We start from the raw sequence: 27,944 nt of genomic DNA, 5'->3' as shown, positions 1-27,944 counted from the left end.
AATGAAAAATATCTTTCCTAGCATTGTTTTCCACCCTTACCTCACAAAAGTGGGGAATCGCCCAGAGATTTTCTCAAAATGAACTTACTGGATTTGTTGAATCCTGCTAGAGAAGGTAGTCATGCCAAACCTGCAATTTGAATTGTACCTGGAAACCTAATAGCAACCAGGGCAGAGCCTATAGTACAAATGTCATATATTAGTAATGACTAATCCCAGGGTCAGGCACAAGGAACCAGAACAACTCCATGAATAGCCAAACAGTTTCTTTATTGTTGAGCTCCTATTTTACAAGAATCTTGCCAGGCTAACTGCATTTCCTAGGAGTTTTATTGAAGATAAAATCTTCAGTGGTTTGATCTTTGCCATTTCCTTCCACGGAGTGACTCCTTGTTGGAACACCTTTTTACTGCACCCCTCTCCTTTAGCTGGTGACTGCACCAGAGCTAATGAATAATTGTATTTTGTACCTGAGTGTACCTGGTCATCTAAGGCAACCCCAGAAAGAGTATATTGTAATGGTCTAACCATGTAGTGGTGAGGGCAAAATAATTGTTGTAACAGCCTACTTCTTCGAGTAGAGGTGCAGAAGTAGAAGTTGAAACTGGGCAAAGGACATTCTGGCCATGTCCTTCACCTGCTCATCAGAGTCACAGATCTGCTCCTTCAGGGATCATGCTTCTGCTCTGAAAGACAACACTGCAACTGATCAATATTCTACAACAATGAACAACAAATGAACAAACCAGCAACTCCTTTTGCTAGAGTTAAACATCGGCATTACAGGTAGTTCTTGACTTGCAGCCACAAATCAGGATTGGAATTTCTGATGTAAGTCATTGTGGTCATTAGTCGAGTTGGACCTGTTTTTAATGACAGTTTTTACAGTGGTCAGGAGGTGAATCACATAGTTGTTAATCAAATCCAGCTTCCCGAATAGGTGGGGTGGGGTTTTTTTTGCTAGACATTGGCCACAATCATGTGACTGCAAGATGCTGCAAGCAGTTGTAAATGCGAATTGGTTGCCAAGCATCCAAACTCCAATTATGTGGCCTTGAGGGTGGTACAAATGTCATAAGTGTGAGTACAGGTTATAAATCACTTTTTCTGAGGCTGTCATAACTTTGAACCAGAATTTAACAGTTGTAAATCGAGGACTACCTATCAATCAGCAAATGCCTCAAGCTTTAAGCTTGCTTGTTGCCCGCCCTGGGATGAATATTACTGTATTGAGTTTAGCCAATCTGCAGAAAACATGAAATGTGATGGGATTGTATACCATTGAGCTGAGTTTTCTGTCCACCTGCTAGTGCAGAAGCCCTAGAAAAGTAGCGAAAACATTGAAGCTATGTGTTTTCAGAAAAACCAGACACATCATTGGAGTGGGGGGGAAAGGGAAAGAGAAATGAATATTTGAAAGTAACTAATTATTAAGCAGGACTCATAACAAGTTTCCTACCCAGGAGGCCCTGGGAGTAGCACAGCTGCAATTATGAATTAGAGCAAAGAATTTTGTTCATTAAAGTCCTTCCAGTGATTTCATATATATTTGTTTATTTATTTCTTTGTCAAATTTAGGTAGCTGCTGATGTTGGCTGTTTCATAAAGAGGAGGTGTTGTTTCTCTCTCTCTCTCTCTCTGTCTCTGTCTCTCTGTCTCTCTGTCTCTCTCTCTCTCTCTCTCTCCCTCCCTCCCTCCCTCCCTCCCTCCCTCCCTCCCCCCTCCTCCTCCTCCTCCTTCTTCTTCTTCTTCTTCTCTCTCTCTCTCTCTCTCTCTCTCTCTCTCTCTCACACACACACACACACACACACACACACACACACACACACACGAAATAGGAAGCTGGTATATGGCAGCATCCAACATCACCTTTTTTCCTAAGAATTCCTTTTGGTCCCAAAGTGTCCCCTAAGTTTACTCAGAAAATAAAAAGAACAGGTGGCAGTAGCCCAGCGCTTTATTTGAAAGTATGTTCACTAAATCAGAGAACAAAACAAACTAAATCAAACAAGATAGTATGGAACATCCTGTGAAATGAAGTGGTGATAGATAGGATGATAAGTAATATTTTGACCAACGGTTTATAACTGATCGTGTCTCCTCTGGCAGTCATTTTCCCTTGTAATCCATTTTGCAAAAAGCACATTTTTTTTCAACATCCCAAATATGCCCATTAGCTCAAAATAGGTTGGGAAAATTGTAAGGTTGCACATATTTTAAAACAGTCTGGATGATTCAGCAGACTTCAGGATGTTGCCAAGGGCAGTTTGGCCATGAGACTGGAATGTAGGGTCATTGTAAGATTGCAGGACCTTGGATAGCTCCATGCAGACAATTTGTTCAATAAAAATTGGAATGCAGTTTGGCCTTTTATCCATCTTGATTACACAGGCTATTGCTGCCTTCATGAAAAATGGACAGATTTTAATGAGACAGTACCCTGACCCAGAACCTACCATGTCACTGCTTTTCAGTTAATTCCCAACCTGACCTTTCCTGTGATTTTCTTTAAGGTAATCTGACTCATTGGATGCTATATTAGGGGTTTCTGGATGCAGAGCCCTCCTGACCGATAGACTTCAGCTCAAAATTGTTGAAAGATTCCTTATCTGGATGTAGCACCTCTGTAGCTATTTTGTCACTAAAGATTTATAATGTCTTGAAGCATCATCTGACTGCTGTCTGTTGTTATGCCAGTGTGGCAGTATTGACTGGAAAAATGTCTTGCAAGAACTCGTTAGCAGCCCTTTTCTCTCTTTATCAGAGTCTTTGTTGCTATTCAAGGTTGGTGGGGTCATTTTTTTTTTTAAAATTTGATTTATATGCCGCCCTTCTCCGAAGACTCAGGGCGGCTTACAATGTGCTCAGCAATAGCTTTCATCCTTTTGTATATTTATACAAAGTCAGCTTGTTGCCCCCACAAACTGGGTCCTCATTTCACCTACCTTAGAAAGGATGGAAGGCTGAGTCAACCTTGAGCCTTGGCGAGATTCGAACCCTGCAATAATTGCAGGCAGCTGGTCTTAATAAGCTTAATAACAGGGTGCCTTAAACCCCTGTACTACCGAGGCTCTTCGTGGGTCATGATATACTGCATGAAAGTTAAGTCCTTTGCACATTCATGCCAAATGCTAAGTCTCACCATTTAGTGTATAAAGGCCTCAAGAACTCCTTTTAAGTCTTATCATTCCTCATTGCTTTAAGGTTTAGGGAAATTTCCCGTGTCTTTGCTCTTTCCTATCTTCTTGAATAGGAAAGGCAAGTGAAGAGAAGGACCAACTTTGTGGAGCCATCACGTCAAGCATTTGCCTGAAAATGCTATAGTGGAACAGTAGACTACTCCCTACTCCCTCCGGCTGTCATCAGTGGATAGCTGTACTCACTTGAACATGAATAAAGCTCTGTATGCAATTCAGGATCTTGCTTTATGAACGCAGGTCGTTGTAGAGCTGTGGTGGCGCAGTGATTAGAGTGCAGTACAGCAAGCTACTTCTGCTGACTGCCGACTGCCGACTGCCTGCAATTTGGCAAATTGAATCTCACCAGGCTCAAGGTTGACTCAGCCTTCCATCCTACTGAGGTGGGTAAAATGAGGACCCAGATTGTTGGGGCAAAATGCTGACTCTGTAAACCACTTAGATAGGGCTGTAAAGCACTGCGAAGCAGTACATAAGTCTAAGTGCTATTGTTATTGCTAGTGTAGAGATGTGCTTGCATTTTAGCAAACACAATTACAATTCCTTGTATGATCTTTCAGCTGGATGTATAGTATTTAGCTTTTACTTAAATGATGCCTATTCCCAGAAACTCTAGGTGGACAAATACCGTAGAAAGCCCTCAATACATAAAAATTTAGGAACAACAAATACAAACACCATGAATTTAGAAGCTTAACCTCCTCCTATGCAAGATATAGACCAGTCAGATAGTTGTGGAGGTGGCGCTGAGTATGTAACTCTATGTTGTACCCATTTTCAAGTCTTTGCCTCTTCAGATCAACTTTGGAAGAGGGCTTTGCTCCTTTGGATAATTCCTTGAACACAACTAAGGCATATAGTATATTTAAATGGATTGCAATTGCATATACCGAAAAATGTGGTGGGTCGCTCTGACTGTTAAATAATTTTCTTGATCCTTTGCGGATGAGGCTCACAGTTGCAATTGTTTTGCACCTCTTTCACATGTTCCCTCGATGTTTCTTTCATCTCTAAGAAAAAACTTTGCACTTCTCTCACTTGGCTGCTGTCTTACATAGCACATAATGTAAGTGCGTATAAATACTTCTAGCAGCAAATAGCTGAGTCATCAAATCCTGGCAAGACTGATTGTGAGTTTAAAGGCCTCCCGGCTCTGGGGATTTTCCATTTTTAACTCTGCAGGGGGTGCACTTCCCCAATCAGTTGGTACATCGTTTTGGGGTTCTTTTGACTCTTGGCTCCTATTAGGAGCAGGTAGGAGCTGTAGCTGATGTGTTTGTGTTTTGCATGACTTCCTCTTCTGCACCATTCCTAGATGGTATGTCCTGCTTATGATAACTTCTGCCTTAGTAACTTCCTGCTTGGATTACTGCACCTTGCTCTACATGGGGCTGCCCTTGAAAGAGTATTTGGGGGCTGCAGCTGGTCTAGAATGCAGTGGCATAGGCAGTTTTTGGCATTTCTCATAATACCCATATACTGTATTGGCTTCATAAAATCTATTGTAGTAGGCTTTTGGATACAGTTCAAGCTGTGTCATCTATAAAGCCCTAGTGGCATCGGATCAAGGCTAATTACATGACCACCTTTCTCCCATTGTTTCTGTTCACCCACTAAATCTAGTAGCGAGGCCCTACTCCAAGTACCTTCTATCAAACAGTGCTGTATTGTTGGACCCTGGAGTCATGTCTTGGCATGACAGTCTTGTAGGACAGCATCTCATATGTATGGCCCCATCCTTATTAGTTTTTTGCAAGGTTTCCCAGGCATTTGGGTCTTGTGAGTAGAAGAGTAGAAATCTGCTGTTGATCAACTTCTTTTCCATTGTGATGGAGTTATTGCTTATTTTTGAATGTTAAGGATTATATGTTGTAGATTTTTCTGTTTTATAATCCTTATAAGCCACCCAGATCCTTTGAGTGAGATAGGCACCTATATATATTATAAAAATAAATAAGAATAAACAACAATTGATGTTAACATTTATTCTTCATATTTTTGATTGTACTTTATCTTTTACTTTTTAAAGAAACTAGATTGGTAAATATCATGGCTTTCTCTCCTTCCAGGCTGCTATGGCAAAAATAACAATTTTGTGGCATCTTAACCCATTTTGACAACACTGGAGTATCCAGTATATAAAATATTTGATCTAATATGTGTTATTAAATAAGCCTTGTCACAAAAGCTTATTATTCTTCAGTGTGCCAAGACTCCATTATGTTAATGTTTTAAGAAATATTTTATTGAATTTGCCAGCAGTATTCTTTTGTAATAGAGGCCATAAAAGTTAGTTAAATAAATTCATCATAAAGAAAATATTTATACAACAGCTATAAAAATAAATCAGCTTTATAAAATATGTTTATAACCATAAGGCAATAAACAGACTTACAATAAAAGTGGAACTGGTTTGGTGGAACAAAGAACAATTGTGAAAATTCAGCTAATGCCAATATTTTGAAAAGAGCATTACAGTTCACTGCTTTATATCTAGAGCAAATTAGGTTTGTCGATGGCTAAATGAGTGTTTTTATTAATAAAAACTACCAATATAAAGTCAGATGGAGTAAGATACAAAAATACTTTAGGTTTTATTCCTTATTCCTAATTTTTATTTAAAAATTGGTCAGTCCAAACTTTAAACACAGATTTAAATGTTTAACTGACTCACAATTCCAATAATGTCTGTGGAGATTCTCAGTCATCCAGTTCATGATTGCTACTTGGGACAATTTGTAAGTAGCCACATCTGCTATCATAATCTTTTTGTGAATAGATAATGGCATCCTTTTTGGAAAAGCGTGCAAAACATGTTTTGTACCTTAAATGTGTTTCTGGCCAAAAAAATGTTGACTTACCTGAGAAAGATTTAAGTCTGATCATTTTTTATACGCATTAAGCCAGAGGTCTTCAAATTTGGCAGCTTACAATTAATGCTATGCTGGCTGGAGAATTCTGGGAGTTGAAGTCCACAAGTCTTAAAGCTGCCAAGTTTGAAGACTTCTGCATTAAGCAGTTTGGCTTAAATGTCCTTTTAAATCATAATATCCAGGAGTTCTCCCAAATCCAAAAAATTATCTGAAATGTGGGGTTTTTTGCAGAGTTTACTGGGTCCAATACTTTAGGAAAACAATGAAAATGTGTACTGGCAAGGTGAAGAAAGCCTGAAAAGTTGGGGTAGATTTTTGACAGTTGTGACAAGAACAATATAACTAACTTGACTGATCACTTTAGGTCGAAGTTCTGTATAAATGTGACAATATCACATAGCTTTACTTGAGTCCAGTTACCTGAATTGTTTTCAGCTCCTGTTATCTAAAGATTAAGATAAGACGCTTGCAGCACAATCCTACCTATGTTTACTCAGGACAGGAAAATTGTGTCAGCAAAATGTACCTAAAATTGTAGTTTTTGAGATGCAAATATTTATTTGATCTTTGCCTTATTTTAACTAATAAAATCTTACTACATGAAGCTTTTTCTTAGCTGAGAAGATTTTTTTCTTTATTCCAAAATTTAATCCATCTATTTCTGGTAACAAATGTAACTGCATTCTCTTAGGGGTGGGTGAGTAGCAGTGGTGGGTTCCTCCCGGTTCGGTCCGGTTCGGCCGAGCCGGTAGCGGTGATGATATGACGTCACCGAACCGGTTCTCCCCCCCGCCCCCCCCACCCCCCACGTTATTCTTACCTTTTATTTGGTCCCACCCCCAATCTATTGCTGCCTCCTGAGTCCCAGCTGATGACTAGAGGGAAAAAAACTGTTTAAACTCTTAACAGCTGATCAGTGTTAAAAGCAAACAAATGAGTCGGGTCATAAGTGCGAGGACTGGTCATAAGTGCGAGGACCTTCCAGAAATGACTCTGACCAGCTAGCCACGCCCATCTAGTCACATGACCTCCAAGCCACACCAACAAAATAAGCCACGCCCACAGAACCGATAGTAAAAAAATTTAGAACCCACCCCTGGTGAGTAGATATAATGGCTACAGTTTTGCAAGATTTTGATTATCATAGTTGGTGTTCAGTCTCTCACAAGAACACCAAATAGGATTGCTTCAAATCTTACGAAGCTTCAGTCTTACCTGAAATCCTGCATGCTCTTGTGCAAGATTTAGTCATTTCAGAGATTTTTTAAAAATCTTATTTTATTACTGTTTCTATAAAATGTTTTCATATTTTTCCATTTCCTGGTAAAATGAGTATATCAGTGTTTCCAGGCCCCATTTTGGCAAGCCGTTTTAATGAAGAAGCCCCGTACATGCATTCTGTGCAAAACACAAATACTTTCTTCGGTAAATTAACATAAATGTAGGCCCTGCAAATCGCAAATGAACTCCCCAATGAGTTGAACCTCTGTAAAGTGTGTTCATCCATGTGAACTATTCTATTGTTTGGTTGCTGAGAAACCACCTGATTCCCCCCCTCCCCAATCACATATTTAGAGTGGCTGGAATTTGGAGTAGGGCTGTCATCACAGAGAATACCCAATGTCAACACTTCTGCTTGAGAGATCTTTAAGTCTGTTAGATTGCAATCACTTTCTTGGGGAATTAGTCCAACTGAACTCTATTAATTTCTGAGTGTGTATAAAGAAGATTTCACTGTGAGCATGTTCCTTTGTAAATCAAAGGATTCTTGATATATTAATGATATAGTATTTATTGGGTGGGAAATTTTAAAAGCTGTACTCCACTTTATATTAAATGAATAATTAAATGGGTTCACGGATTATATTGGGTGTAAAAGTGTTCCTTTTCTCAGTGCTCTAAATAGTCAATTGAATAAGCATACATACGGCTTGCTTACTTTAAGCGCAGAAGTGGGTTGGGACCTTATGAACTCTGAAAGTCTTGTGCATTTTGAATTGTAAATGCAAACTATTTCTTTGTACATATCAGTAGAGAATTTTGTAGAAGGAAAGTTCCATTTGATTAATCCTGGTCAAGCTTGACCGTGACATATTCTTTCTTCTGGCAAAATAAAACGGAAAACTAGCAGAAGATGCTCTTCCCTCTTCTCTTCATCCTTCCTCTCACTCGATCACTGTTTTGATCTTCTCCCCGCTTGCATGTGCCTGCACAATTCCTGTTCCCACTCAGGGTCTGCATGCTTTGGCAGTCAACCCAGTGTTGAAGTTGGAGGGCTTTTGTGCAGTGTCTGCTTTTCCAAAATCATAATTTTCCAGGGAACCCCGAGTGACCTCTCGTGGACCCCTAGGATTCCACACAGTCCTGGTTAAGAAACCCTGCACTAGGCTAAAGTATGGTAGGCTAGTTTGTGGTTCATTGCCTTTTATGAGCAGAGCCAGGAGTGTCTTCGCACAGATGTTATAGAATGTCTTCTGTATGTAAAGATACAAACTAGTGGTGAAATCCAAATTTTTTTACTACGGGTTCTGTGGGCATGACTTGGTGGGCATGGTGTCGCTTCCTGGGCGTGTCTTGATGGGCATGGCAGGGGAAGGATACTGCAAAATCCCCATTCCCGCCCCACTCCAGGGGAAGGATATTGCAAAATCCCCATTCCCTCCCCACTCCTAGGGAAAGGATATTGCAAAATCTCCATTCCCATCCCACTCTGGGGCCAGCCAGAGGTGGTATTCTCTGAACTACTCAAAATTTCCGCTACCGGTTCTCCGAACTGTTCAAAATTTCCGCTTCCGGTTCTCCAGAACCTGCTGGATTTCACCCGTGATACAAACCCATTTTAGTTGAGAGAAGGAAGTGGTTAAAGTACATTGTATACATTATTTTACATTCAAGGCTGTATATTCTGTTGTTATAAGATGTTAGTTAATGTTCTGAGAGGCTCTAAAAGTCTTAAATACTTTACCTTTGCTCAGATTTTGAAATAAACAAATCATTAACATAATTTTAAGGGAGAAGGGACTGCAATAACTTGTTATCTAATCTGGCCTTTCCCTAGTCAATAATATTGGGGGATGGAAATATTTGCAGATATGCTAGTTGTTTATATGTCTGTTCAGGAATAGGACAAATTATAGTTTCAGTAAGGATGTGAGAATGACAGCCACTAAGTTCATCTTGTTTAGTATGTGAATGAGGCAATAATGTAAAGAATAAACAAACAAGCATGGTGTCCCATATTGTGTCTAATTCATTACTGAATGCTTGTTGTTCCCTTATTGTCCCAGGTGCTTTCTCACAACCTCTACACTGTGCTTTGTATTCCCCATGATCCTGTAGCTTTGGAAGAGCATTTCAAAGATGATGATGATGGCCCAGTATCAAGTCAGGGATATATGCCATATCTCAACAAGTATATCTTGGACAAGGTAAGCCTTTTTTCTCTTTGACTCACTTTGATAGCCTGAAGTTCGGCCTCTCTGATACTTTAGATAAGCTGATAGTTCCAGTTTTTGCTGGAAGGTTAATGTCTTCAAGAAGACATTTTAACCAGTTAGTTTTTTTGTTTTTACAATTACTTTGCATATACAAGAGGGAATATGATCTCTATTCCGTAAAAAAGGAAGCCTTCAAGATCTCTCCACCCAAAGGTGTTTATGTGGCTTACCTAGAAGAAAAATGTTATTAATTGAATGTGCTCTTGTCTCATGTCAAGGCAGATTTGTTATTCTGTATCGCAGGAATTTTTCTGGGATCAACAATTAATTAGCACATTATTGGAAAGCCCTCTATTCAGAAATGTGCTTTAAAAAGTGCAGTACAGGTGTGAAACATGACCTATAGTAGTATATCCAAACTTGATGTGCTCACAATGTGTTGGTATATGAAATAAAATGGCTTAAAGTTATGCTTACTGGGAATTATGGAAGATGCAATATAATATATTTGAGTGCAAGCAATTGGAGAAAATTTATAGCAATAACAGAGAAAACTGGAAAATTCTGGGTACAATTTGCTTAAGAATGAGTATGTTGTCTTTATAATGTATTAAAAATATCATGTTCCTGAATCTTCTGAAAATTGATCTGGAATTACTTTGACCAAAGTTGACTATGATGAGGTGGATTTGAAGCTGTTCAGACTTCCATCTATGCATGTTTCATATCTCCTTCCTGTTCTTCCTACAGCAGAAGAATTATAATTTCAAATGTTTACGATACCACTTTTTTAAAAGTCAGAAAAATCCCATGATTATCAAATCTTTATCTTTTGATAATGGCAGTCACGCTAACTGCATGCTACAGGTATATATAATTACAGCAGTTTTTGCAGAATTCCATGTATCCTGTTATGGTCTAAAGTTCAAAGTTATTAATAGTATGAAACTCAGCAAAATCAGTTTGGCTAGTTTATACGCAGGTTGACGATAGAATGTTTCCAATGTTTCTTGCTCCATCCCCAGAACCCTGTATACATTTTTAAAAAAGGATCAGTTTTTGACTCTTAAAGTAAGGAAGGCACAAAACAAACATTTAAACAGACAAACAGGGAGAAGGAAGAAGAGGAATAAAGTCTGCATTGTGCATAGGAAGGAGGATAGAGAGAAAGGGGGGATTAGTTGCATTGTTGTGGGGAGGCTTTATCCTCTTCAGCCAAAGATCTAAAGTAGTTGATCTATGCAGCTCTCACTTTGATGATATTGTAACATATTTGAAAACTTGATTTTGCTCCCAGACCTGGGGGTAGGGTACAGCGGTGAAATCCACTTACCTTCGCTACCGGTTCAGGAACGGGAGCGCGCTATGCACGCGTGCCTCTTCTGTGCATGCACAGAGGGTAAAAAACGGGATGTAATGACGTCCCGGCGGGTGGGCGGAGTCTCCCGCCGCCGGTGCTATTAGTTCACAAGAGCCGGATAGATCCGGCCGGATTTCACCGCTGGTAGGGTATCTGTTGGTGCTTCTCTGAGCTTAGTTATTTTCTTGCAGACATTTCATTCCCCAAACTAGATAACATGATCAGCACCAAGAACCCTTCAACCCTGAGCTACAAATATTCTCCTTTATCCATACATTGTGTTAAACTGTAGTTTGCTTAGTGATGGTTTATTACATAAGCTACAGTTAGTTAATACTAACTCTCCATCTGGGAATGAGCTAAATTCCACAGTAAAACCCATCAGTCCCTTATTTGCAAAGAAAAGACAAGGGGACAGCTGGCTCCCTATACTATAATACTTGCATTTGCTCTACTGACCACATAATCTCTAAGAGTTTATCTTTGAGAGAGAGTGATTGCATTAAAGGAATTCAGCCTACTTCTTTAGTGGCATTCTGATGTTACAGTTTGAAGCACCTTTCTTTGGGAGCAAGATCTGTGGAACTCTCTTCTCCATAAGTATGTTTAAAATAAACCTGTTACTGTTTTGGAAAGCTACTGAGGAAGTATGATTTGACCAAACAAAGGGCAGTAAATTAAAAGTTGTAAAGTCATTACATGTTCCCTACTTTCTGCTATTGTTTATAGTATGGCTTATGGTATGAGAACTGGATCAACAAAATTCATTTGCCTTGAATTAGGATTGTGGTATTATAATATTTTCTTATCTTTGTCTTCAGTCAGCAGAGAAAAATACTTTTACATAATTCAAGAGTTTTCATTAATTGTGAACAGAGTGAACCAACCAGCTGAAGTGTGAAATAGTCAAGGAAATGCATAAGAATTTAAAATAAATTATTTTGGAACTAACCTATTTATTTATTAACCTAGCACTAACCTATTTATACTCAGCGCTACTGAGGAAGAGATGTTATTTTAGGTTGAGTACAAAGGAAACTTCTTTTTGGAAATCTGCTTCTGTTTTAGTATAAAAGTTTAGAAATATAAAGAATCTAGAAGGCCAAGAAAGATCAAAAAGATAATAACTGAGTGCAGAATCCTTTGCATACAGTACTATGAAAATCCTGTTTTTGAAACACCTTCTACTTTTCTTTCAAAAGGAATGGGTTTCCAATTTATGTTTTTGAGGGAAGCCTCAACTGTGGGGATCCCCGTTATGAAAAGACTACTGTTCAATGATGGGACAGATGCCTTTTTATGTAAAATATCCCAAATACGGTATGTCCATGTAGAGTCCTGTGATATCATGGGTAGTTGTTGCTGTTGGCTACTTCAATTGATGCAGGTTAACCACAGCAACAGCATTATCATTATATAATTTTCTTTAAAAAAATCAAATGAATTCCCCAGCTGCAATTTTTTGGCTAAAGATAGATCATATGGCCAAGGGAGGTGCCATCGGTAGTCTCCTTCAGTGTAAGATCACTTTCTGTGAGTTTTGAAACTTCTAAGGCTGTGATGACGAACCTATGGCACATGTGCCAGAAGTGGCACACAGAGCCCTCTCTGTTGGCACGCACACTGTCGCCCTAGGTCAGATCTCCGTGGCGTTTCTTTCATGAGCTTCTGTTTCCCCGCAAAAAACGAAACAGAAGCTCATGAAAGAAAAAGATCTTGCTGCGCTGCCAGTGTTGGGAGGCCCTGCCTCCCGCTGGCCAGCTGGTCTTCAGGTCTCCGCTGCGCATGCACGCATGTCCGTGCAGGCGCATGTCCACACACACGCACACAGACCTTTCATTTTGGGCATGCACGCATGAGGTTTGGGCACTCGGTGTTTAAAGGGTTCAGTATCACTGTTCCGAGGGCTCAAAATTGAGGAAGAGCAGACACTCTTAAGCTGTCACTACAGTGAGGTTAGTTGATGTTCCATCAGGGTGGGATATGGGGGAATTGTCTTATGATGTGTGTGTGTGTGTGTGTGTGTGTGTGTGTGTGTGTGTGTGTGTAGATTGGATATGTGTACCTGGCTTGGGAAGGAAACTTAGTGGAGGAGGGTGGAAAGGAGGAGTTGAGGAGATAGGCGGGTAGGGAGATATGATAGGAATCTGAGAATGGGCCATCTTCAGGGACACCAGGTTGAAAGAAATCCTGCTGTCTGTTTTGTTGCTTGGCACATGGATCCTCAGTGATCCTGGACTTTGGCTGTGCTTTTGAATGCCAGGTTGGTGTGTAACAAAGCCCTCATTCATGACCTCAAACAAATCATAACCTCAGTGAAATAGCCCATCAGTGATTGTATACTGCTTTACTTGAAGGCAGATATTTTTGCATAGAGGAAATGAAAAAAGCACCCAAACCAGAAAGCTGGTATAACATTGTGGTAAAGAGATTAAATTGTGCATCAAGAAGGCTCAAGCCTGCATCTTGTCTCTAGCAACCAACCATCAGCTATAATATAGTCACCTCTCCCACCTCCATGGCATGACAGATAATATACATGGATGGTAAAAAAAAAAGAGAATACAGCATTACTTTATGTCCTTATTTATTTATTTGTCAACGTTAGCTACTACCCATCTCACTGTCAGAGATTAAATATTACTATATTTATAATTCATAGCTCAGCCTTCATGCCCTTTGGAGAGGCAATGGAAGAGATGTTTATTTCTGGCTTTGGAAGTTGTATTAAGGAATTGGCACACACTTGACAAGCAGATGTGGCTGATTTTTGCTGCCAAATTTTGGTAACAGTTAGGGGCTTGGAACTATCTGTGAGCTGTGGGTTTCTCACCCCATTTGGGAAAATAAGTGGCGATTATTTTTCTCTCAGTAAAAATGAATAACTTTCCTTTTGCAGGTAGCAGAAGGAGCTTTTGTCAAGGAGAGCTTTGATGAACTTTGTTGGACATTAACAGCAAAGAAGAATTATAATCCAGATAGGAATGGGAACAGTGTTGTATCCCATGGAGATGCTTTCAAACTATGGTGCCTCTTTAACTTTCTCTCTGAAGACAAATACCCACTTGTTATGGTCCCAGATGAGGTATGATTGCATTGATTTTTTTAAAAATAAAAAATTGTTCTTGCTTTGGTTATATTATTATAGTCATTATTTGAAACTCAGTGTTGTGGCATGGTAAGTATCTGCAGCTAACTTATCTAGATATTCATACATAGGTTTGCAGATCTGTAATATGCAATATCTCGTGATCTGATAAATTACTCTAATTTGCATTTTGTGCTTCCAGATGATAATTCTTTTGAAAAAGCCCTCCTTAACTTAAATCATCTTGATTTTGTTATGATCTCCCTCTGAAGGGTTTGCTCCTCACTCTTGTCTCATGTGGCCTATATTTTTAGCTTTTTGTTTTATAAATTTTGCAAAGATATCATTTGGATGCAGCTGATTTATTTTATAAATCAAAAACAGCAGCTTGGAATACAGATGGCTAAATTAGTGTATTTCCAATAACTAGTTTTTATTGGTAAGTCTCTTATACTGCATTTTAAGAATAAGTTATACATTGTAAGGAAAAAAACCCTGATAGAAATCACAATTTAAAGATATATATTTAAATTCACTTTATCAATGGTTACATGAGTAGAGAATATATGAATACGCTAAACTATCAAACAAACTACTCAAATTGAAGAACAATTGCCAGGAAATGTGTAGTTTGAGGCTTCTATTAAGGTTAGTCATGCATATAGATGTCCTCTGCAACACCATGTGTGTGTATTTGGGGACAGAGATAGAAAATCACCTAGTATGCACAATGACAGGATGTGGGATGTATTTTGAATTCTTTTCTTTTATGCACAAAATAGCTGCTGTGGGTTGCAGCAGCCATTCTAGACTCATTCTATGTAACCAATGGGTGGAAACTAATCAAAGAGACAAGCAACTTAGAACTAAGGAGAAATTTCCTGACAGAACAATTAATCAGTGGAACAACTTGCCTCCAGAAGTTGTGAATGCTCCAACACTGGAAGTTTTAAAGAAGATATTGGATAACCATTTGTCTGAAGTGGTGTACGGTTTCCTGCCTAAGCAGGGGGTTGGACTAGAAGACCTCCAAGGTCCCTTCCAACTCTGTTATTCTATTCTATTCTATTCTATTCTATTCTATTCTATTCTATTCTATTCTATTCTATTCTATTCTATTCTATTCTATTCTCTACCCGAAAAGAAAATATTATTGCATCCATGTTTTCCTTTTTTTCTGGAGATTGAAGCAGAATGTATGTGGAGATAAAAGGAAAGATTACCTCCAAATACCTTGTAAGATAGATTTGTCTCAGAGAAAGAAACTAGCCTAAAATCATCTAGTACCTTCTGTGGCTAAATAGCAGCCTGACTTTGGGACTTCCCAGCTCCAGTTCAATCTCTTAAACACAATGCTAATTTGATTCTATAATGAATTAATGACTTTCATTAACTCTCTAAAATGGTTAAGTGTGGTCAAGAGATGCTGTCCAGTGAAGTAGAACTACTAATAATAGTATAAACTCTAAATTCCACAGTGCTTGCTGATAAGAGGAAAGTTTTTTTTTAATCTAATGTATAACACCTCACTTCTGTTGGCCTCAAATGCAGCTATAGATTAGCCAGAAATAAATGTATCATCTTCCTGGCTCTTGTACTTTCCCTCATATTGTCTAACATCTGCAGGTAGATGTAGTCAACTTTCTTTTCCTTCACACTCTGCTCTCTTCTAGATTGCCTCATCCTACTCCCCCCCTTCTTCAGCAGAAAAAAAAAACATTGCATGAATATGAAGTCAGCAGCTAAGTTTCCTGTTTCCACCAAAGTATTTCCTGTTTCTTTAAATTGTAAAAAAAAAAGGTCTTGGTAAACTAGAGTTGTTTGGAGTCACGTTTCAGTTAATATTTTGTTTTGGAGAGAAAAGTCAACATCTTGGAGCAGTAGTACTGTACTTTTGTTGATGTTGCAGTTCTGAGCCCAAAGAACTTAAATGCTCTTTCCTTCCCATTCTAGGTTCAACTGAGTTGTGGTAGGCTTTCAAATGTGTGCTAGATCAGGGATGTCAAAGTTGCGGCGTCTTGTTGTCGTCACGTGACATATCAAGACTTTCCCCCCTTCGCTAAACCGGGGGTGGGGGTGGCCAGCGTGTGACCCATCTGGCCCGTGGACTGTGAGTTTGACACCCCTGTGCTAGATGGATGAGTATTGTGAGATGCATAGGGGATCCAGTCCTGCAGTATTGAAAGATGCACCAGGCTAGTGCTCTCCATGTGAAGAAGTTATTTGAATCTTCCCACAACATGGCTTCAGCATAGTATTGCTCAAAAACAATGTTCTCTTAGGGCAAGCTTAAGTGATGTGATGGGAGAATACAAATAACAACTTCCTGTAGGCAATAGTAGCCAGCCAGACCTTCAGTATCAGGAAAATAAAAAGTGAGCCCTTTCATTCATTCAGACTAGAGTTGGAAGGGACCTTGGAGGTCTTCTAGTCCAACCCCCTGCTCAAGCAGGAGACCCTATAACTTTCAGACAAGTGGTTGCCCAGTCTCTTCTTAAATACCTCCAGTGATGAAGCACCTACAACTTCTGAAGGCAAGCTGTTCCACTGGTTAATTGTTCTCACTGTTAGGAAGTTTTTCCTTAATTCCAGGTTGCTTCTCTCCTTGATTAGTTTCCATCCATTTTTTCTTGTCCAGCCCCCTGGTGCTTTGGAAAATAAGTTGACCCCCTCCTCTTTGTGGCAGCCCCTCAAATACTGGAATACTGCTATCATGTCCCTCTCTAGTCCTTTTCTCTAGACTTACTATTTACTAGTTACTATTTTTGAGCCAGGTTTTGCCTGATCTTTACTTCTACATTTTGTTTTTCCTGCCTGTGTAAAATCTTGCTTTTCTCCACATTAAATTTCATTTTGTTGGATAGGCCCCGTTGTCAGCCAGTTACAAATTCATCTGGTGGTGATGTTGTCTAGCCCACATTTTTCTAGTTTAACAAGAAGTAGGTTGTGGTCTACTTTGTTGAATGCCTTGCTGAAATCTAAACATACTGTGTCCAGAGCATTTTGCTGGTCTACTAATTTATGCACTTTGTCAAAGAATGACAAACCTGTGCTGGCTTTTAGTTATATATATATTTTTGTTTTTAGATGTTTGCAAATCTGTGTTTCGATTATCTTTGCCAGTATCTTTCCAAGTATTGATGTTAGGCTGATTGGTCTGTAGTTTCCTGGGTTGGTTGGTTTGTTTCTATTTTTCAAGATGGCAACCACACCAGCTCTTTTCCAACCCTCAGGTAATTCCTCAGTGCTTCAGGATTTTTGAAAGATATGATAAAATAGTTCTGAGATAACATCTGCCAGCTCCTTCAGAACTCTGGGATGTAATCTGTCAGGTCCCAGTGATTTATATTCGTCAAGATCAGACAGGTGTTCTCTTACCATTTTCTTATTTATTTTAATCTTTATTTCTAGTCTGTTTTATGGTTATGTTTTTGGTAGATTGAACTATAGTTTCTTTTTGCATGAAGATTGGTGCAAAGAATGAGTTAAGCAGCTCTGCTTTCTCTTTACTGCCTGTTACTTCCTTGCCATCTTCTCTCTTTAGTGGACCGACTGTTTCCATGATTTTATTTCTTATTAATTTATATGTTGAAATAAACTTTTTTGACTTTTGTTGCAAGTCTTTGTTCATTCTGAGCCTTTGCAGATTCAGGCAATTTGCTGATATTCTGCCTTAGTTATGTGTTCCTTAGTTATATTGTCCTTTTTGTCTTCCAGTTTACCAGAGAGATCTTTGTGCAACCATGCTGGTTTCTTCTTGGATTCTAAGAACCCAACAGGGTAAGCCCTGTTGGGTTCTTAGAATTTGCTTAACCATTTGATTTGCTAACACAAAGTCTGTTTGACAGAATGGTTTGATGACGACGACAAGTAATGGAGACTTTTGAGTGTTTAAGTTTATATTGAAAGTAATGTTTTGGATACATAGTACTAAAAGACAGGGATGGCTGTTTGAAATAAATATGAAATATAACCCCTGAAAAATTTAGAAGAGCTAATAAAACCAGCTTAGTTGATATAGGACAGGTCTTCATATTATGTTATGGTTTAGCAGTTTTCCAGGGTGAAGTAGGCTGTGCAATCACACAAATCAGATAAGTTCGTGCTTACTGTGTCCAGTGGTGGGATCCTGCCAGTTTAACAACCAGTTCAGTGATCGCTTTTAACAACCAGTTCGGTGATCGCTGTGTGTGTGTGTGCAGTTTTGACAAAACTAAGCTTCCGTGTTACTTCTGGGGACTAACACAGCTGAGGCGCAGCAATCCGCTTTGCAGCGCGAATCAGCGGAAGAAGATAAATATAAGTAAAACGCACAAGGTAGGGTGGGCAGGCCAACCTGATCGTCGGAGTACCGGTACACCTGAACCGGTCTGAACCATCTGAGTCCCACCCCTGACTATGTCAGACATATAATTATAATTGCTCGCATTATAAAAATGTGCAGTTACCAGAATTGTGAGGAAGGTATGTTGAATTTGAATATGATGAAAGAACAAAGGAACTGGTGAGTAGACCAGGTCCTTGCACCCTCTCTGGGTAAGGAGAGGACAGGAGATTACCCACATCTGTTCCAGATAGCTGCTCCCTGCAAAGAAACTGCAGGATAGTTTTCAATGGGTTTGAATGCTGGCAGTCAAAAGGATTAGCCATCTGCCTGCAACTATGGCAGAATCTTTTAAAGGGTACTGACTGAGTTTGCAAATCTCACTTTCTAATCATTTTCAAAAATTGTTCATAAACTACTTCTAAGCTATTAGAAAATTTCAGAATGACAAGTTTAAAATGCTGGGTGAGTCTAACCTTGAATGAAATAAAAATTTAATTTTAAGAATTTTAAAGTATCTAAAAATTTAGCAAAAAGCTAAAAGTTTTTGATCTTAGAAAGTGTTAACGAGACTAAGGGTCCACATAAAATGGAAATACTGAAACTGTTACAATACAATTTTGTAATTAATTATAAACAGCTTCTTCTGAGGTATAGATCCTGTTTTGGTTTTTTCAACATAGATAATTTCATGATTTCAAAAACTGGTACAAGTGGGGACTAAAGATTTTAGACTGAGGAAAGCTATACAGACCTGCAAGATGGTTATGACAATAAAAAACTGAAGCAGAATTTTGAAACAAGGAATCAGAAAATATCAACAATGTCAGTATGTCTGTTTCTATGGATAGGCTATGTCCTGTAACCTTTTTATTTTTACTTTCTTTTTTCCTTGCACTTTTTACTCCTCTCTATTTTCTATTTCTATTTTTTCTGATCTACAAAAAGCTGTGAAGCAACTAGCTTAGCATATCAAGATTGGAGAGGCCAAAGTCTTTCGTTAAGAGTAGAGGAAAGGAAAGAAACTGCCAGTTCAGTTGTGGGTACACAGTTCAGAAAGGGCAGTGACATATTTAGAGGAAGTCTATCACGATGGTAAACAGTCTGGAAAGCAAACACTATGAAGAATAGTTAAAGGAACTAGGAATATGTAACCTACAAAAAGGAAAACTAAAACTAAAGCATTCTTCAAATATCTTAAATATTATCACACAAAAGAAGAAATGGATTTATATTTTGTTGCCTGGAGGTTGGCTCCAGAACCAGTGCTTAAAATTAAAAGTTGTTAGACATTAGAAAGTACTTCCTGACTGTATGAATTGCTAGCCAGTGGAACAGACTGCCTCATGAAGTGGCAAGTTGTGCTTCACTAGAGATCTTTAAACACAGCCTGGTCATCTGTCAAAGATGCTGTGGTGGATCCTGCACTGAGCAAAGGGTCTCTATGGTTTCTTTCAGTGCTGTGATTCATTTTTTATACTGTATACATTTGGGAAATTGTTCTGTCAGTGTTTCTCAACCTCAACAACTTTAAGATGTGTAGATTCAACTCCCAGAATTCTAAAACCAGCACGCTAGGTAGGAAATTCTGGGAGTTGAAGTCCACACAAACTTAAAGTTGTTGAGATTGACAATACTAACCTACTGGATAAGGTAAGAAGTTAAAACCCAAGTAGTAGTATCTGGAAAGGGAGCAAATTGTAAAGAATGTAGCTCTATGGTGGCTTTGTATGCTGTATATGGAATCTTTCTCCCAATCATAGACTGGCCTGGAAAAGAAGCCCAGGCAAAAGTAAAGGGAGCTTTGTGCAATCTGTGTAGTCTGCTGTTGTAGGCTGCACCTGCCACTTCAAAGAAGGAAAAGAGAAATAATCACATGACTTCCTTAGTGCTTGAGTAAACTCTTAAGACCACAAGAGCAGGATTTGGATTTTTCTAGCTTTTTAGCTGTTAGCAGTAGCTTCCAGTGTGCATGTGACATTTCTAAGTCAGTGGGTAGGATTAATACCAGGTGGCAAAAAAACAAAAAACAAAAAAACAAAACCCCAAACCCTGAACTTTAAGGCACTTCTACATATCACTGTTTCTATTTCCCATTCCATGCAGACTATTTTAAAGTTGACCAAGCTTATCAGTGCTCTCTATACCCACTAATAAATGCAGGTTGGTATACATATCTACTTTCCATCCTTCTGTAACTTAACCCATTTTCTTGATTTCATGCCATTAAAAAGACTCTTTGTAAATCCTCCTTTCTTGGTGATGTGCTGATAATACTGTTACTTTGGGCTTGACACTTGACCCCCAGTGAAGTATCTGAGAGTGATTTTGAACCTGATTTCCCTCTTGCCAGTTCAATACCTTAACCACTGACAGTACCATTTTAGCTTGCCCATGTCCCATCACCATGTCACTTGTGAAAGAGAAAGTCTACATGAATGTAAAAGGACTATATATTGTTCCAAAGGTGGAATGTTTGGCTGTTGTTTTACCTTGATATCACTCATTTTTTTTCAGGTGGAATACCTCTTGAAGAAGATATGTACAGCTATGAGCATTGAGCTTAATAGTGGGGAATTAGATGACTATTTTTCCCAAGAGACCCAGCAACAGAATGGTTTGACAGTCTGGCAATTTCTTGATTTGGTAAACTCTGGCCGATTACTGCGGGGAATTGAGCGTGAGGCCATTAGCATGGCCGTTGAAGAGGTTTACCAGGAGATCATTGGGGATGTGCTCAAACAGGTAAAGAATTATCTCTTAATTAGAAGAATTGAAAAATGGCTTTAATGAGTAGATAAAAAATAAACTATGGCACTACCAAGTTAAGAATAAGGCCACTGACGGCACTGAATCAGTGATGACTACTTTATTTCCTACATTATGAGATTTAAAATAAGACAGAAAGCTATCTTCTGTCCGTGTGCTTCTGTTAAGCATCTGGCTCGGATTATGAAAAATTATGATTTGGTGGTAGCTCTTTTCTCTTTAGGAAAATCCTTGCTGTCTTGTTCCCCAACATTTGCTGGGCATTCCGGTTATCCATTGAATAACTATCAATTGGATTAATTGGATGGAAAATTTTATCTAATTTATGACAGTAATGAGAAAAGAAAAATATGGCAAGTACGGGTGGTCCTTGGCTTACAATTCATTTAGTGACTGTTCGAGGTTACAATGGCACTGAAAGAAGTAACTTATGACTTTTTCACCACAGTCTCATGATCATAATTCAGATTCTTGGCATCTGACTTATATTTATGACTGTTGCAGTGTCCCGGGGCCATGTGATCAACTTTTGTGACCTTCTGACAAGCAAAGGGAATCCAGATTTTAATGGAGGAAACTAATCAAGGAGAGAAGCAATTTAGAACTAAGGAGTTCTAATTTCCTGACAGCTAGAACAATTAATAAGTGGAACAACTTGCCTCCAGAAGTTGTGAATGCTCCAACACTGGAAATTTTTAAGAAGATGTTGGATAACCATTTGTCTGAAGTGGTGTAGGGTTTCTTGCCTGGGCAGGGGGTTGGACTAGAAGACTTCCAAGGTCCCTTCAACTCTGTTATTCTATTCTATTCTATTCTATTCTATTCACTTAACAACTGTGTTACTAACTTAACATCTGCAGTGATTCACTTAACAAATGTGGCAAGAAAAGTTGTAAAATGAGGGCAAAGCTCATTTAATAAAGGTTTCCCTTAGCAACAGAAATTTTGGGCTCAATTGGCCCCAAAATCAACGTATGATTGGGCTCAATCATACGTTGAGGATTACCTGTAAAAGAAAAGTGAAACACCTAGTTGGTTAGGGACCAGTGAATCTGCTTTGATTATGTGCAGCCTCTTACATCTCATCAGCAGAAAAAAAATCACAAGGAAAAGAAGGCTGGAGCTGGTGGTGGAGCTGGCTTGCAAGAGAGCACCTCACTCTCCTTTTGTGACTGTTATTGCACCGGAAAGCACTCTGATTGTTCAATTAGCCATACACACTTCCCTCATTGTGCCAGTAGTTAAATAGCATGATGCACCACCCTTATCTGTTCCTGTTTGGCTCACAGTCAGGAAATAAAGTTTGTTCACAGCTTTGGATTTGTTTCTGCTCCTATTTTTAAAAAGGCTTATCTGGTGCATGTAACTGAACCCTAAGACCATCCCCAGTGGTTTAAGATATCTTGAAAGGATGTGGATTTTGAGTTTTGATTTGAGGGTTTTAATTTGGGAATGATTGAGATCATCAATCCTCCACCTTGCCGCCAGCATCTCTGCACAAAGAGGAAGGAAAGCGAGTCAGCATTCCTGATAGTCACAAATCATATGAGCAGGAGCAAACCAGGGTGGAGGAGAATCAGTACATGGCACATACAGAAGCAACAAAGATTTGCAGCACAAAATCTCCATGCAAGGTGTTGATATTTTATTTTCCCCCTCTTTCATTTATCACTTGAGAACTACTATAAGGTATTGATTGTCTAGGTATTGTTCTATTGCAACATACAGTATGTTGAAATATCTTAAGTAGTTAAAAAGGCTGTTCTTACATATACAGAAAAATATAGTGGTGGAACAGACTGAAACAATTTGGGCTACAAATAGTGGATCTCTCTTCTGAACAGCCCTCTATGTATAACTCAGAACATAAAGAAATTAATCTAGGTGAGTGGGTGGGGGTTGGTTTTACCTTTCAGCCAGTTGATTTTCTAATCATGAAGAATGGTTAACAAAGAAGAATATCCAAACGTGGAACCAGCTCTATTCTTTGCAGTCCAATTTGCCACTGAAGGATTTTGCTTCTCAATGGAAGAGGGCCGTGATGGTGAACTTGTCACGCGTGCCAGAGGTGACACACAGAGTCCTCTCTACTGGCACGCGCACAGTCACCCCAGGTCAGATCTCTGTGGTATTTATTTCGTGAGCTTCTGTTTCCCTGCAAACGACAAAACAGAAGTTCACGAAAGAAAGAGAACTTACCTCTTGCCGCACTGCCAGTGTTGAGATGCCCCACCTCCCGCTGGCCAGCTAGTGTTCGGGTCTCATGCATATGCGCATGTCCATGCATGCACTCATTTGTACGTGCCCATGCATGTCCGCACATGTGTGCGTTCATGCACACGCACACACCTTTTAGTTTGGACATGTGCACGCGCAAAGTTTGTGCCTGTGTGTCTGTGTCTAAAAGGTTCGCCATCACTGGAATAGGACAAGCACTACTTAAGAAGCCTTGCATTGCCATGCGATGCATAGTATCCACATAGTTGCTTGATAATGTGTTAAATTGCATAGTTCACAGCCAGCCCACACTGTGGATGTGCCCTGGATGTGATTTGGTCTCTTTTTGTGACATAATTTGTTGTTAAATGATCTTTTGTAAAGAGCTTTTGTATAAATCTTTGATTATTATATGTGCTTTTCCTCTTCATTCCCACTATAGGGCTATCTGTGGAAGAAAGGCCACCTAAGAAGGAACTGGTGTGAGCGATGGTTTACCCTGAAGCCCGGTGATCTCTCATATTATGTGAGTGAAGAACGTAAAGAAAAGAAAGGGAGCATTTGTTTGGACAGAAATTCATGTGTGGAGGTAATTGGACATTTTTACTGCAAAAGAGCATGTTGGCCTTTTATACTTGTAATGGTCACAAGTATAATATATTGTTTTATTAAGAGATTAGTAATCTTTAATCAAGGATGATTAAAGAAAACTATAGGAAAGAAATAAAGTACTTAATATTACATATACTGTAGTCACTGCAGCGAGATTGGCGCTCGCCCAATATTGGAAAACTGATCAACTGCCAACAGACCAATTGATAATCCAAAAGATCTATAATTGTGCGGAAATGGACAAACTAACATTTGAAATGAAGGATAAGGTAGACTCAAAAGGTTATATAGCGTGGAATAGGTGGTATAATTGGATAACTCATAGAAATGAGAGTAAATGTAAAGTTCTGTACAATAATAATAATTAACAAATATGCACCGTTAATAAGACAATGGACGTGAGACCAAAGTCACTTTTTTGTGTATTCTCATCTGTATTAATATATGTATTTTGTATATACACGGTATAACATTTTACTTTTTATGTTTAATAAAGTTTTGTTTAAAAAAAAAAAAGAGATTAGTAATGTATGTTAGTCTGATGCCAGTAAACAATTGGTCCCTCACATGTATGTGAGGAGTGGTGCTTTCTCTTCCAGCTTTAAGGCAGGTTTGAATGTGATGTTCTCCAGGTATTCTCCGATCTTGAAGATAGTACAATGTGTAAAAGCCAAAATGTAAATTTCCATTAGTTCTACATTTCTAACAAGTACAAGATTTATATTTTCAAGAGTTAAAAAAAAGAAAGAAAACATGTTGTTCCCTAAACAGCACAAACTTTCTCCCCACAACAACTTTCTTCCACTCTACTCTAAACAGCAATTGCTTTTACTGAAAGTAAAAAATAAGCAGTGATTCTCTTTTCCTATCAGTAAAAATATCAGTAATGACCGAAGCCTAAAATCTCATGCAGCTTGTTGGTATTTTGTTCCTCCACTTTGATTTAGCTCTTCAAAACTTTTTAAGGTGATCTAGATTATCAATTACATCAACATTTACAGATACCAACTGGTATACATTTACATGTAAATGTATACCAGTTGGCCATACAATGGCTCAGAGGTTAAGATGCTGGATTTGTCAGCTGGAAAGCCAATAGCCCAGGTTTGAGACCAGAGCGTTGCATAATGGGGTAAGCTCTCATCCTAGCTGCTGCTAACCTAGCAATTCGAAAGCAGGCAAATGCGAGTATATAAATAGGTACCCACTTAGGTGGGAAGGTAGCACTCAGTGATGTCATGCTGACCACATGACCATGGAAATGTCTTTGGACAGCCCTGGCTCAATAGCCCTTGAATGGAGATGAGCGCCACCTCCTATAATAGGCAACAGCTAATGGAGTAAAATCCACAGAGCCTCCTACCAATTGAAAAATAATTGTGTATTATCCACTGTGAATATTGATTCAGCCTCTCATCAATTTGTCCCACCATTGGCCAACCCCCCCCCCCAAAAAAAAAGCAGCAGAAAAGATGTAGTTTGTTTGTTTTCTCCAAAGAAGGAGAAAATCAATGCATTTTTTGTACTGAAGATGAACCCAATAAGAAACATGGGTTGAGGCACAACAGAACTGAAATAATATGAATAAATCCAGCAAATCCTGCTGCAATAGTCCAGGACCCAGAAGAGAAACAAGTCATCATAGACTTTACTTGGTCCACAATGAACATGGAAATTTCAGATAGATCATTTTTATCCTTTCATTCCACAGACCGTACCCCAACAGTTTTAGCTAGGATATAGACAGAAAAGCAACTACTAAAGTTCCTGGCTTACCAACACAAAGACGCCTCCAATAAATAAAGCAAAAGAGGCAAGAACCAAATAAAACATCCTTCAAATTAATTCCACTACCTCACTGGAGGGAAGGTGACTGCAGAAATTTAATACAGCTGGAGTGGGAATTTGAATGAATTCTGCTCTAGTATTCACAAAACCAAGAGACAGATTTCCAACAATCCCCATCTCTTAAAGTAAAGAGAAGTAGTAAGATAACATGCAAGTGGGGCACTTCTGATTCCAAATTTATTGTCAGCCCTTCAAGGTAGACCAGACTAAGAAACCAAGTTATGAATGCAAATGCTACTTTTAATATCAGGTAGTTATAATGAGAACCAGTTTGGTCTTGTGGTTAAGGCTCAGGCTAGAAGCCAGGAGACTGAGAGTTCTAGTCCCACTTTAGGCATAAAGGCAGGAGGGCCAGTCACTGTCTCTTGCCCAACCCACCTCACAAGGTTTTTGTTGTGGAGAAAATAAGAGAAGTATTGTATGTATTAACTGATTTGAGTTATTTATAGTAATAATAGGCAGGAAATAAATATATAAAGAAAATAAAAAGATCACAGAATTTTGCAAGTCTGAATGTGACTCCCCCCCCCCTCAGGAGACTTTTTCAAATTACATTTCTGCTTCAGACTCTCATTTATTTTATCTGACTTGTTTTGGTTGCTGTTCTTCCTCCTCCTTGGGGTTATTCCTTCAGCCCATTACAATTATGGAACACAGAATTATTTCTGTGGAGGCACCTTGACTGGAAGGAATATTAATATTCCTAGTGATCCTTACATATCCAAAATAGTAAACAAGCTGAAGATATTCAAGGCATAGATAATTCTAATCAAACAAATCAAACAATCACCACAATCATTGCCTTTTAAAATTCTGTCTATAAAAACATTTATTCACAAATTTCTTAAATCTAGAATCAGAAGTCTAAATAGAATTCCCAAGAAGGTAGATTTTATATTCTGGAAACTCAAATATCCAGTTAGTTCAGCGTTAACATTTCTGAACTGTTGGCAAATATTAATAATTACACTGTCCATATTGTGCTCAGAGAATAATTGACAGTATATTTTTGATAGTTGTGAGCTTTTAGCTTCTGTCACTGGACAATGTAAAAATTATGAGATCAATCTTGCCCTGTTAACATGGTCACCAGCCTAGTTATTGCATTTTGTATAATTTACAACTATAAGAAGTAACTAAAACATGAAAACATGCTTCGCTAGAAATTATTCAATATGGGAAGAAAAATTGTTTCATATGGGAAGAAAAAGATATATTTTATTTTAAAAATAAAGGAAAAGAGCACTTTAAAATGCACAGTTCTATTCAAAGATGGCAGAATATCTCAAAATAATTTCAAAAAGTAACTAAAAGTTATAGAAAGCTTGTAATACAATTTGTAGATTGGAATTCAGGTCATTAGACTGAATAACAGATGCCATTATAAGTTTATTCATCTTGAGGTACCACAAGGATCTCAATTGTTTTGCTATAACTGTCAGCCTCATCAGGTACACCAGACCAGAAAATGACTTCACATGAAGGCTAAACTACTTTTATTGAATTAGTTATAATAAAATAATCATGGAAGCCTGATTGTGTTGCACGTTCTCCCCGTTCAAACACTCAAGCAAATTAGGGATGCTTCTCTTTGAGTGACTTCTAAATGTTACATCTTTGCTCTTGTTAAAAAATGTTTCAGTTCCTATTTTCCTAGGTAATGTTCTTGAACATTTCTGCCTAGGTCACCTTCCTTACTGTAATAAACCAATTTAGCTATCCCCACTCCAAATGCAATTTGCATTTCTGAGAAACTCTCAGTTCTGAAGGAAGTATTTGCTTATCAGCATATTACACTGCTCAAAAAAATAAAGGGAACACAAGCAGAAGACATCCGAGATCTGAATGAATGAAATAGCCTTATTAAATACTTCGTTCGTTACATACAGTAGTTTTGTGTTCCCTTTAGTTGTTTAAGCAGTGTATAAACTACTGAATGTAAAGAATAAAGTATTTAATAAGACTATTTCATTCATTCAGATCTCGGATGTCTTCTGCTTGTGTTCCCTTTATTTTTTTGAGCAGTATATTATTTTTGTCATGTCATTTACATATTCTGGCTAAAATTAAGAGATTGACAAGAACTAGGAATTGAATATGGACTCAGGCCCGTTTATATAAAAGTGGAGAAATGAGGGGCAAATTTTCCATTAGAAAAAAAAGGATTCAAAGAGGAATTTGAATTGAGAAACATCATTTTCTAAGGTTTTCCCAATTAT

General features: G+C 38.5%; 1 protein-coding gene across 1 annotated transcript in view; it reads left to right on the top strand.

Moving 5' to 3' along the window:
* The window catches only part of DEF6 (DEF6 guanine nucleotide exchange factor), a 58,797-nt gene that overhangs the window by 15,733 nt on the left and 15,120 nt on the right, over positions 1–27,944 (top strand). Inside the window, exons 2-5 of the mRNA XM_034414585.3 lie at positions 9,358–9,498; positions 13,767–13,952; positions 20,797–21,024; positions 23,708–23,854. Coding sequence (XP_034270476.2) covers positions 9,358–9,498; positions 13,767–13,952; positions 20,797–21,024; positions 23,708–23,854 — 702 coding nt within the window. The remainder of the gene's footprint in view (positions 1–9,357; positions 9,499–13,766; positions 13,953–20,796; positions 21,025–23,707; positions 23,855–27,944) is intronic.

This window comes from Pantherophis guttatus, chromosome 3, assembly GCF_059756535.1.
Source record: "Pantherophis guttatus breed Tessera chromosome 3, ASM5975653v1, whole genome shotgun sequence".
NCBI lineage: Eukaryota > Metazoa > Chordata > Lepidosauria > Squamata > Colubridae > Pantherophis > Pantherophis guttatus.
The sequence above is the reverse complement of the archived record's forward strand: the minus strand, read 5'-3'. Positions and strand labels throughout refer to the sequence as shown.